The sequence below is a fragment of the Saccopteryx leptura genome, chromosome 3 (assembly GCF_036850995.1).
Source record: "Saccopteryx leptura isolate mSacLep1 chromosome 3, mSacLep1_pri_phased_curated, whole genome shotgun sequence".
Lineage (NCBI taxonomy): Eukaryota > Metazoa > Chordata > Mammalia > Chiroptera > Emballonuridae > Saccopteryx > Saccopteryx leptura.
Window position 1 is genome coordinate 160,111,438 of NC_089505.1, and position 12,301 is coordinate 160,123,738.

General features: G+C 38.2%; 1 protein-coding gene across 2 annotated transcripts in view; it reads left to right on the forward strand.

Moving 5' to 3' along the window:
• Positions 1 to 12,301, forward strand: part of DNAI3 (dynein axonemal intermediate chain 3) — a 100,726-nt gene that overhangs the window by 24,195 nt on the left and 64,230 nt on the right. For both annotated transcript variants that reach the window (XM_066376687.1, XM_066376689.1), the window contains exon 7: positions 419 to 618. In XM_066376687.1, coding sequence (XP_066232784.1) covers positions 419 to 618 — 200 coding nt within the window. The remainder of the gene's footprint in view (positions 1 to 418; positions 619 to 12,301) is intronic.

A 12,301-nucleotide genomic window follows, 5' to 3' on the forward strand; every position in this document is an offset into this window, starting at 1 on the left:
GGGACCCAGCAATAACCCCACAAGGGTGCAATCTTGGGCAACATTTCAGCAGAGAGAAGGCTTCAGCCTGAACCCCTAGGTAGATTCTGGAGGGCAAATTACATGTCAGAAGGTCCCAAAGAGAAGCAAAAGAGATGAGCTTCTGAGTGTCTACTACCAGCCCATCATGGGTTGGGATGTAAACAACCAGTCACTTCCTGTTCTTTGTACCTGTGGGCAAAGTGGGCCCAGTAGCTCTGGAGCAGTGCTTAGCGGAAGAGCAGCAGGTGGTAGCCATGGGAACAGAAAGCTCAGGGAGGTAGAGGGGCCCACAAAAAGTATGCAGGAGTCTGAGAGGATCTAGGCAAAGCGCCTGCCACACATAAATTTTTCTCCAAGAACTTGATTATGTAGCCTTTACTGATTATTTGTGTTGCAGATTATACGTATGATTTCTCAAAAACGAAGTAAATTTGGTGCACCAATTAAGTTCAGTGACCGGAATGCTTCTAGTGTAAAAGATGCCTATTTTGAGTGTACAACCTACCCAGATAAAAATTTTGTTATTAAGCAACTTGAGAAAGATGTTGGCATGCAAGCAGTCCCCCAGGTCAAGGACACAAATACTCAGACAAAATGGTAAGTATGCAATGAGTGTGTGTATGTTCAAAGGCCATTACACTAAAATCTAGCAACGTCCATGATTATTTTGAGAGATTTTTATAATAAATGAAAATGGATTGACAATGATGACATGGATCTTCATAGAGCAATTCAATTCATGAAGGTCTAATTGCTTTCAACTATGCCTTTTAAAATTTTAGTAGGAAAATGAGATATAAGTATATAAGACTGTGAAGACTATGCAGAGGGAAAATGAAGGATGTTGTTAATAATTACAGTTTTGCTTTCATCTCTAATAGTACTATTGCCTCCTAATTGTGTTACTCTATCTACATCATTGTTCTTACATAGCAAATCAGAGTGTGTTATTTCACTGCCTCACTCACTTCTTTAGCTCCCCATCATATCCAGAGCCATTGGGATGGATTATAAGATTCTCCTTCCTCCATGTCAAGGCACTGTTGCCTCAACAGCCTCTTCTCTCTCCCCAACCTCATTCCCAAACAAGTCCTCTGTGCTCTCACCTCATGAGCTGCTTCCATCTCCCAGAATACCCGCTCTTCCAGACCTTCCTGCCTTTGCCAATGCTGTTCCTCTGCATAAAATACCTTTCATTGCCTTGTCCCGCTTCAACTTTTAACTTCAGTGGCCCCTCTTCTCTGGTTTCCTGGAAACACCAGGTAGAGCTGATCACTCCCTCCCTGGGGACCCCACTGGAGCTTAAAGGTATTTTTGTCATAACCCTGAGTATCCGTATTGTACTCATCTACTTACCTGTCTGTCTGCCTTAGATTCAGAGCACTTGGAGGCTACAAACCATATCATTTCACACATCAAGCTATTATTAAAATGTATTCTTTCCCTGGCTGGTGGCTCAGTGGATAGATCATTGGTCTAGCTTATGGATATTATGGGTTCAATCCCCGGTCAGGGCACACAGAAGAAGAGATCATATGCTTCTCCCCACTCCCTATCCCCCTTCTCTCCGTCTTCCTCTCCCACAGGCAGTGGCTCAATTGGTTCAAGCGTGGCCTCGGATGCTAAGGATAGCTCAGTTGGTCCAAGTGTGACAGCCTCAAGTGCTAAAAATAGCTCAATACTTGAACATCAGCCCCAGGTGGGGTTGCCAGGTAGATCCCAGTCCAGGTGTATGTGGGAGTCTGCCTCACTATCTCCCTTCCTCTTAACTAAAAAAAAAATTAAAAAAAAAAAAAAAAATATTCAGCACCCTGGACAGATAGCTTGGCTGGTTAGAGCATTGTCCCAAAGTACAGAGGTTGTCAGTTTGATCTTCAGTGAGAGCACATACAGGAACAGCTGGATTGTTCCTGTCTCTGTCTCTGTCTCCATCTCTATCTCTCTCTCTTCCCCCCTTCCTCTTATGCTAAAATCAATCAGTAAAAGAATTATTTAAAATGTATTCAGTGAATGACCAGATGTGAAATAGATTGTCAAGGGAATATTTTGGGGACTTGAGCTATACTTTGAATGTTGTATAAATTTGGAAGCATATGTAGCTGAGCTATGTGGGGTTTTTTTACAATTAAAAGAACATCTTATTTTTAAATAATTTGAGATTTATAGAAGATAAGCCACAAATGTTACATATAATTTGGAGAAATAGAGAAAGGGAAAGCAGCTCCAAAATTTTTTAAATGACCTGAACAACTCAAGGGAACAGGAATAACAGTTTGCGTGGGACCGTGAGGAGACCAGCCTGGGTACAACCCAGGGAGTAGCAGAGGTAGACAGAGAAGAGTTTCTCTGTGAAAGAGAACAGGGGACTTGGACAAATTCTAAAACAAAAAGAGAAAGGCAGGATAGTAAAGTATTAAAATAAGATTAGCCTGGCCTGACCAGGCAGTGGCATAGTGGATAGATCATCAACCTAGGACACTAAGGACGCAGATTCAAAACTTCGAGGTTGCCAGCTTGAGCACAGGCTCATCCAGCTTGAGTGCAGGGTCTCCAGCTTGAGAGCTGAGCATGGGAATCATAGACGTGACCACAGGATTGCTGCCTTGAGACCAAAGGTCACTGGCTTGAAGCCCTAGGTCACTGGCTTGAGTAAGGGGTCACTGGCTCTATTGAAGCACCCCACCCCCGGTCAAGATACATATGAGAAAGCAATCAGTGAACAACTAAAGTGCCTAAACAACAAATTGATGCTTCTCTTCTCTGTCCCTTCCTGTCTGTCCTTGCCTATCCCTCTCTCTTACTCGCTTAAAATAAAATAAATAAAATAAAATAAAATAAAATAAAATAAAATAAAATAAAATAAAATAGAATAAGATGAGCCTGGCAGTATGTATCGGGAAGTAGAGGGGAAAAAAGCCAGGAAATGAAGAGATTGGCCAAGTAAGAGTCTGCTGTCATTAAACCAGGTAAAAATGTGACCAGTGTCTAAAGTAAGATGGTGGCAGTAAACTGAGAGAAAAGGATGGAAAGGAGACACGTAAATGCAAAATACTTAACTCCTATCATTCAAACAAACAAGCAAGCAAACAAAACCCAACATTTTTTACCTCTCTAGCTATCATCGAATTTCTCTGCTTTTCTTTACAACAAAACTCCTCACAGCAATTGTCCACATGCTCTACTTTATTTTCTGTTTACCATTCTATCCTAAGCCCGTTCTAAACAGTCTTTAGGCCACCAAAGCCCTCCAGTGGCTCAGTTCCTGAAATTAGCATTGCTCAGGAGAGGCAGCCAAGATGGTGAAGTGCTGAAGGAGAAGCCAGTTTGTATAGAGAGAAGGAGATGGGGAACAGAGGTGAATAAAGCTGATGAGGTAGAAACCTTTGATTCTATGAATACTCGGGTAAATCAGTGGCTTTGGGAGCCCTGAATAGAAAAGGAAGTGTTTTCCCATTGTGTATATTTTCTCGCCTGCTGGGTACAAGCTAAGATTAAAGGTAATGGCCCACCAAAAAAAAAAAAAAAAATTGGTCTGATTGTCAACCCAATTTTAATACCTCTTCTTTCTTCACCTCTCAGCAGTATTTAACATGGTTGACTATTTCTTCTCCTTACAATACATTTCCACTTGGCTTACGAACAACACTTACTGGACCTCTCCTGACTTACTGGCAGCACTTCTCAGTCTCTTTCACTGGATCCTCCTCTTCCCAACTTCTAAATATTAGAGGATCCCCAAGGCTAAGTCCCTCTGATGTTTTCTCTAACTACACTTAGTCCCTGGGTGAATTCATCCAGTGCTTTGGTGTTCCCGTTATCTGTTTGCTGACGACTCCCAAATCTATGTCTTCAACCTTAACTTCTTCGCTGAACTCCACATTGCTTATATTCATCTGCTTACCTGGATGGCTAATACGGGTCTCAAATTTAATATGTCCCAAAACAATTTTTTAAAAAATTTTCTACCTCCAAATCAGAAACTCCCTGACTCTTTCATATCTCAGTAAATGGCAATAATATTCTTGTAATTACTCAAACCTAAAACCTTGGCTCTTGATGAATCTGCCTTCAAAATATATTCATTTCTGTCATCTTGGGCCAAACCATCCTCATCTCTTTCTTGAATTATTGTAATGCCTCTGAACTGGGCTTTCTCTATCCATCCTTCTCTCCACGGAAGAGCCAGACTAATTTGTCCCTCTGCCCTCATTTCCCATAATTCCCCTAGCTCATCCATTCCAGCCACACTAGCTTCCTTGTACCTTAAATTCACCAAGCATGCTCATACCTGATGTCTTTATGCTGACAGTTCCTCTACATAGGCTGCTCTTACCCCATCCCTACATTTCTTTTTTTTTTTTTTTTCAAAGAAAACATGTCCAGGTTATCTTGTCAATCAATTATGTTGCATACCCATCACCCAAAGTCAGATTGTCCTCCGTCACCTTCTATCTAGTTTTCTTTCTGCCCCTCTCCCTCCCCCTTTTACTCTCCCTCTCCCCCCAACCACCACACTCTTATCAATGTCTCTTAATCTCGTTTTTATGTCCCACCTACATATGGAATAATACAGTTCTTGGTTTTTTCTGATTTACTTATTTCACTTCGTATAATGTCATCAAGATCCCACCATTTTGTTGTAAATGATTCAATGTCATCATTTCTTATGGCTGAGTAGTATTCCATAGTGTATATGTGCCACATCTTCTTTTTCTAGTCTTCTATTGAAGGGCTTTTTGGTTGTTTCCGTGTCTTGGCCGCTGTGAACAATGCTGCAATGAAAATGGGGCTGCATGTGTCTTTACGTATCAATGTCTCTGAGTTTTGGGGTATATACCCAGTAGAGGGATTGCTGGGTCATAAGGTAGTTCTGTTTTCAGTTTTTTGAGGAACCACCATACTTTCTTCCATAATGGTTGTACTACTTTACATTCCCACCAACAGTGAATGAGAGTTCCTTTTTCTCCACAGCTTCTCCAACATTTGCTATTACCTGTCTTGTTGATAATAGCTAATCTAACAGGAGTGAGGTGGTATCTCACTGCAATTTCGATTTGCATTTCTCTAACAACTAATGAAAATGAACATCTTTTCATGTATCTGTTGGCCATTTGTATTTCTTCCTGGGAGAAGTGTCTGTTCATGTCCTCTTCCCATTTTTTTATTGGATTGTTTATTTGTTTGTTGTTGAGTTTTATGAGTTCTTTGTATATTTTGGATATTAGGCCCTTATCTGAGCTGTTGTTTGAAAATATAATTTCCCGTTTAGTTGGCTGTCTGTTTATTTTGTTGTCAGTTTCTCTTGCTGTGCAAAAACTTCTTAGTCTGATATAGTCTCATTCATTTATCTTTGCCCTCACTTCCCTTGCCTTTGGAGTCAAATTCATAAAATGCTTTTTAAAACCCAGGTCCATGAGTTTAGAACCTATGTCTTCTTCCATGTACTTTATTGTTTCAGGTCTTATATTTAGATCTTTGATCCATTTTGAATTAATTTTAGTACAAGGGGACAAACTGTAGTCGAGTTTTATTCTTTTGCATGTGGCTTTCCAGTTTTCCCAGCACCATTTGTTGAAGAGGCTTTCTTTTCTCCCTTTATCAAAAATTATTTGATCATATATATGTGGTTTTATTCTGGACTTTCTATTCTGTTCCATTTGTCTGAGTGTCTATTTTTTTGCCAATACCATGCTGTTTTGATTGTCATGGCTCTATAATATAGTTTGAAGTCAGGTATTGTAATGCCCCCTGCTTCGTTCTTTTTCTTTAGGATTGCTTTGGCTATTTGGGGGTTTTTATAGTTCCATATAAATCTGATGATTTTTTGTTCCATTTCTTTTAAAAATGTCATTGGAATTTTGATGGGAATTGCATTAAATTTATATATTGCTTTGGGTAATATGGCCATCTTGATTATATTTATTCTTCCTATTCAAGAACAAGGAATATTCTTCCATCTCATTGTATCTTTTTCGATTTCCCTTAACAATGGTTTGTAGTTTTCATTATCTAAGTCCTTTACATTCTTTGTTATGTTTATTCCTAGGTATTTTATTTTTGTGTTGTTGCAATCATGAAGGGGATTTTTTTTTTAGTTCATTCTCAAATGTTTCATTGTTGGCATATAGAAAGGCTATTGACTTCTGTATGTTAATTTTGTATCCTGCAACCTTACTGTATTGGCTTATTGTTTCTGCTAGTCTTTTTGTAGATTCTTTGGGGTTTTCGATGTATAGGATCATATCATCTGCAAAAAGTGATACCTTTACTTCTTCTTTTCCGATATGCATGCCTTTTATTTCTTTGTCTTGTCTGATTGCTCTGGCTAGAACCTCTAGCACCACATTAAATAAGAGTGGAGAGAGTGGACAACCCTGTCTTGTTTCTGATTTAAGGGGGAAAGCCTTCAGTTTTGTGCCATTTAATATGATGTTAGCTGATGGTTTATCATATATGGCCTTCATCATGTTGAGATATTTTCCTTCTATACCCATTTTGTTGAGAGTCTTAAACATAAAATATGTTGTATTTTATCAAATGCCATTTCTGCATCTATTGATATATCATGTGGTTTTTGTTCTTTGTTTTGTTGATATGGTGTATTACATTAACCATTTTACGTATGTTGAACCATCCTTGAGATTCTGGGATGAATCCTACTTGATTGTGATGTATTATTTTTTTAATATGTTGTTGTATTCGATTTGCTAGTATTTTGTTTAGTATTTTAGCGTCTGTATTCATTAGAGATATTGGTCTGTAGTTTTCTTTTTCTGTGCTGTCCTTGCCCGGTTTCGATATGAGGGTTATGTTGGCCTCATAAAATGTGTTTGGAAGTATTGCTTCTTCTTCAATTTTTGGGAAGACTTTGAGTAGACTAGGAACCAAGTCTTCTTTGAAGTTTGATAGAATTTGCTAGTATAACAGTCTGGGCCTGGACTTTTATTTTTGGGGAGGTTTTTAATAGTATTTTCTATTTCTTCCCTACTAATTGGTCTGTTTACGCTTTCTGCTTCTTCTTGACTCAGTCTAGGAAGGTTGTATTGTTCTAGGAATTTATCCATTTCTTCTAGATTGTTGAATTTAGTGGCATAAAGTTTTTCATTGTATTCTACAATAATTCTTTGTATATCTATGATGTCCATGGTGATTTCTCCTCTTTCATTTTGAATTTTGTTTATATGAGTTTTTTCTCTTTTTTTCTTGGTAAGTCTTGCCAAGGGTTTGTCAATTTTGTTGATCTTTTCAAAGAACCAGCTCCTTGTTCTATTAATTTTTTCTATAGTTTTTCTGTTCTCTATTTCATTTACTTCTGCTCTGATTTTTATTATCTCCTTTCTTCGGCTGGTTTTGGGTTGTCTTTGTTCTTCGTTTTCCAGTTCCTTAAGGTGTGAAGTTAAGTGGTTCACTTGGGCTCTCTCTTGTTTGTTCATATATGCCTGAAGTGATATGAACTTCCGTCTTATCACTGCTTTTGCTGCATCCCAAAGATTCTGATATGTTGTATTGTCATTTTCATTTGTCTGTATATATCTTTTGATCTCTGCGCTTACTTCTTCTTTGACCCATTCATTTTTTAAAAGTATGTTGTTTAGTTTCCACATTTTTGTGGGTTTTTTTCCCTCTTTTTTGCAGTTGAATTCTAGTTTCAAGGCTTTATGATCAGAAAATATGCTTGGTACAACTTCAATTTTTCTGAATTTGCTGATGTTGTTTTTGTGGCCCAACATATGGTCAATTCTTGAGAATGATCCATGTACAGTGGAGAAAAATGTATACTCTGTCACTTTGGGATGAAATGTCTTGTAGATGTCTATCATATCCAGGTGCTCTAGTGTTTTGTTTAAGGCCAATATATCTTTATTGATTCTCTGTTTGGATGACCAATCTAGAGCCGTCAGCGGTGTATTGAGGTCTCCAAGTATGATTGTATTTTTGTCAGTTTTTGTTTTAAGGTCAATAAGTAGCTGTCTTATATATTTTGGTGCTCCTTGGTTTGGTGCATATATATTAAGAATTGTTATGTCTTCTTGATTCAGCGTCCCCTTAATCATTATGAAATGACCATTTTTGTCTTTGAGTACTTTTGCTGTCTTGTAGTCAGCATTATCAGATATGAGTATTACTACGCCTGCTTTTTTTTTTTTTTGGATGTTATTTGCTTGGAGTATTGTTTTCCAGCCTTTCACTTTGAATTTGTTTTTATCCTTGTTGCTTAGATGAGTTTCTTGTAGGCAGCATACAGTTGGATTTTCTTTTTTAATCCATTCTACTACTCTGTGCCTTTTTATTGGTGAGTTTAATCCCTGTTCAGTGTAGGGCACTATCTTTTGAGTACTTCTGCACTCCATCGTCCTTTGCTACTGTTAATCTCTGTCCTCCCCCCCCTCTTTTTTTTTTTGTTGTCACAGTTTAAATTTGGTTTTATTGTGTTCTTGGTGGAGCTTTTACTTCTGGTTTTGTTTTGTTTTGTTCTTTGTATCTGGTTGGAAAACCCCCTTTGGTTATTCTTGGAGTGGGGGTTTTCTGATAATAAATTCCCTCATCTTTTTTGTATCTGTGAATGTTTTTATTTCTCCTTCGTATCTGAAGTATAGCTTTGATGGGTATATTATTTGTGGCTGAAAGTTCCTCTCTTTCAGGACTTTAAATATTGGGTTCCACTCTCTTCTAGCTTGTAGAGTTTCTGTTGAAAAATCTGATGATAATCTAATGGGCCTTCCTTTATAGGTTGTATTTTTCTTTTCCCTGGCTACCTTGAGAATTTTTTCTTTGTCATTTGTGCCAATTTCATTATGATGTGCCTTGGAGTAGGTCTGTTGGGGTTAAGAAAACTTGGAGTTCTGTTTGCTTCTTGAATTTGAGGCTTTAGTTCTTTCCACAGGCTTGGGAAGTTCTCATCTATTATTTGTTTGTATATGTTCTCCATTCCATTTTCTCTCTCTTCTCCCTCTGATATACCTATTATTCTTATGTTATTCTTTTTGATGGAGTCAGATAATTCCTGTAGGGCTTTCTCATTTTTTTAATTTTTGAGTCTCTTTCTTCTTCTCTCTGTTGTGCCTCAAGTTGCCTGTCTTCTATTTCACTAATCCTACCTTCTATCTGGCCTGTTCTATTAGCTAAGCTCATTACCTCGTTTTTCAGCTTGTGAACTGAATTTTTCATCTCTGTTTGATTTGTTTTTATAGTTTCAATTTCCTTGGTAATATATTCTTTGTGTTCGTTGAGTTGTTTTCTGAGCTCCCTAAATTGCCTTTGTGTATTTTCTTGTATATCTCTGAGTATTTTTAGGATTTCTATTTTAAATTCTCTGTCATTTAGCTCCAAGGTTTCCAATATTTTAAATTTTTTCTCCATAGATTTTTCCTCATCTATCTGTGCTACCTCTCAGTCTTTTGTATCCATGATATTCGATTTCTTTTTTTTAATGGCATCTGAGGGTGGTTTTGTTGAGATAGTATTGATGAGAATTAATAAAGAATAAAAAGTTAAAAAATTAAAATAAAAAGGAATAAATAAAAAAAATTATTATCTGCCCCCTTTTTTTCCCCTCTCCTCTCCTCTCCCCTCCTTCTTGAGAAAATCTTGTGGTGAACTGTGAATTATATTGTGCTAAATAGAACAAAAACTACCTATAATGGAGGGCCTGAGTTGGGGAGAAGTGATAAAAGGGCAAAAAAAGGGAGTATGGACCCACAAAATGCAAAAAAGGAAAAAATTTGCGTCAAGAATAAAATGCTTTGCTTTTAGGTGATGGTTGACTAAGAGATATGATGAGAGGAATAAGAGGGAAACAGAAAAAAGGGGAAAAAATTAAAAATTATTATTGTATTTAGTGGAGCAAGATCTAGATAAAATGGAGAGCCAGGGTTGGGAGCTCTGCTAGTGAGTTAAAAAAGCGAAGTAAAAAAAACCCCAAAGCGCCACAAAGAAAAATTTGAGTCCCAGATAAAGTAATTTGTTCGTGATTGAGGATTGAATGAGAGGAAAAGTAAAAGAGAAATGAAGAAACTAATATAGAGGGAGAAAAAAGAAAGAAAGAGGAAAACACAAAAGAAGAAAAAAGAATAAAAGGAGAGAGAGAGAGAGAGAGAGAGAGAGAGTTAAGGGTTTTGGAGTGCAACCCTCATAGAGAGAAAGGAAGAAGGAAAAAAAGATCATGGGAGATGTAACACTTATTGGTAGTGTAGTTCAAGGAGAGGAGAGAGTAAGACCAGCAGAGAATTCAATGACCAAATTGGAAGAGGAAGAAAATAATCAAGACAAGAAGATAAGAGAAACAAATGAACAAATATAATAAAATGGGATAGGTTATAAAGTCTGCAGATTATTCTTGATTTTGAGAGGTTATCTTCTTGCTTTTTCTTTTCTCTCCCTCTTCCTGGTCGGTGACTCTGTACCCCGGGTTCTGCCCCTGTGGCATGCTCAGGTAGAGGTTTGCAGTTGATAAGTCTCTATGGTGATGTCATATATTGGGCTTCAGTCTCGTTGGCAGTCGAGGCTCATTAGCATTTGCAGGCTCCACCAATGAGAGAGTCTGTATTTTTGAAGCCTCTCTCCTAGTCTTTCTTTCCTGAATTAGTAGCCTGATGATCCAGCTATGGGGTTGCTGCTGCCTCTGCCTTCGCGTTTAGTGTGGAACTTCTGAAGGCTCCAAGGATAGATTTTTCTGTCTCTGGTTGAAGATCTTGTTGAATTTGGGGGGAGATTTATCGATATCCCTCTTTACGGTGCCATTTCTCTGACGTCATTCCCATCCTTACATTTCATTTCCTTGTTCATCCAGATCTCTGCTTGAATGAGGCATTCCTCACATTCCTTTATAAAAGCAACCACCATTTGTACCTATTCCCTTACTCTATTTTCTTCTTCATGGTACTATTATCACTTGATATGCATTTGTCATTGCCTCTCTTTTCTCACCTTCTTCCTGCCTACCATTTAGAATTTAAGCTCATGAGACAGGAACTTGGTCTATTTTGTTTACTTTTATATCCCCAACTTCTAGGAGAGTTCTTTGCACACAGAGGTGGATTTAATGGCAGGCACATGGGGCCCTGGGCCCCATCTTCTCAGGGGCCCTGCAAAACCCCAACTTGACACTTTTTAAATAATTTTTTATTAATTTTAATGGGGTGACATCAATAAATCAGGATACATATGTTCAAAGAAAACATCTCCAGGTTGAATGACCTTGTCATTCAATTATGTTGCATACCCGTCACCCAAAGTCAGATTGTCCTCCGTCACCTTCTATCTGGTTTTCTTTGTGCCCCTTCCCCTCCCCTTCCCCTCTCCCTCCTTCTCCTCCCCCCCTCCTGTAACCACCACACTCTTGTCCATGTCTTTTAGTCTTGCTTTTATGTCCCACCTATGTATGGAATCATGCAGTTCTTAGTTTTTTCTGATTTACTTATTTCATTCCGTATAGGGTTATCAAGATCCCACCATTTTGTTGTAAATGATCCGATGTCATCATTTCTTATGGCTGAGCAGTATTCTATAGTGTATATGTGCCACATCTTCTTTATCCAGTCATCTATTGAAGGGCTTTTTGGTTGATTCCATGTCCTGGCCACTGTGAACAATGCTGCAATGAACATGGGGCTACATGTGTCTTTACGTATCAATGTCTCTGAGTTTTGGGGGTGTATATCCAGTAGAGCAGTGGTCCTCAACCCCCAGGCTGTTGACCAGTACCGGTTCGTGGGCCATTTGGTACCAGTCCACAGAGAAAGAATAAATAACTTACATTATTTACGTTTTATTTATATTTAAGTATGAACAATGTTTTCTTTTTTAAAAATGACCAGATTCCCTCTGTTACATCCGTCTAAGATTCACTATTGATGCTTGTCTTGGTCACGTGATACATTTATCCATCCCAGTCTAAAGGCCGGTTAGTGAAAATATTTTCTGACATTAAACCGGTCCTTGACCCAAAAAAGGTTGGGGACCACTGCAATAGAGGGATTGCTGGGTCATAAGGTAATTCTATTTTCAGTTTTTTGAGGAACCACCGTACTTTCTTCCATAATGGTTGTACTACTTCACATTCCTACCAACAGTGTATGAGGGTTCCTTTTTCTCCACAGCTTCTCCAACATTTGCTATTACCTGTCTTGTTGATAATAGCTAATCTAACAGGTGTGAGGTGGTATCTCATTGCAGTTTCGATTTGCATTTCTCTAATAACTAATGAAAATGAACATCTTTTCATGTATCTGTTGGCCATTTGTATTTCTTCCTGGGAGAAGTGTCTGTTCATGTCCTCTTC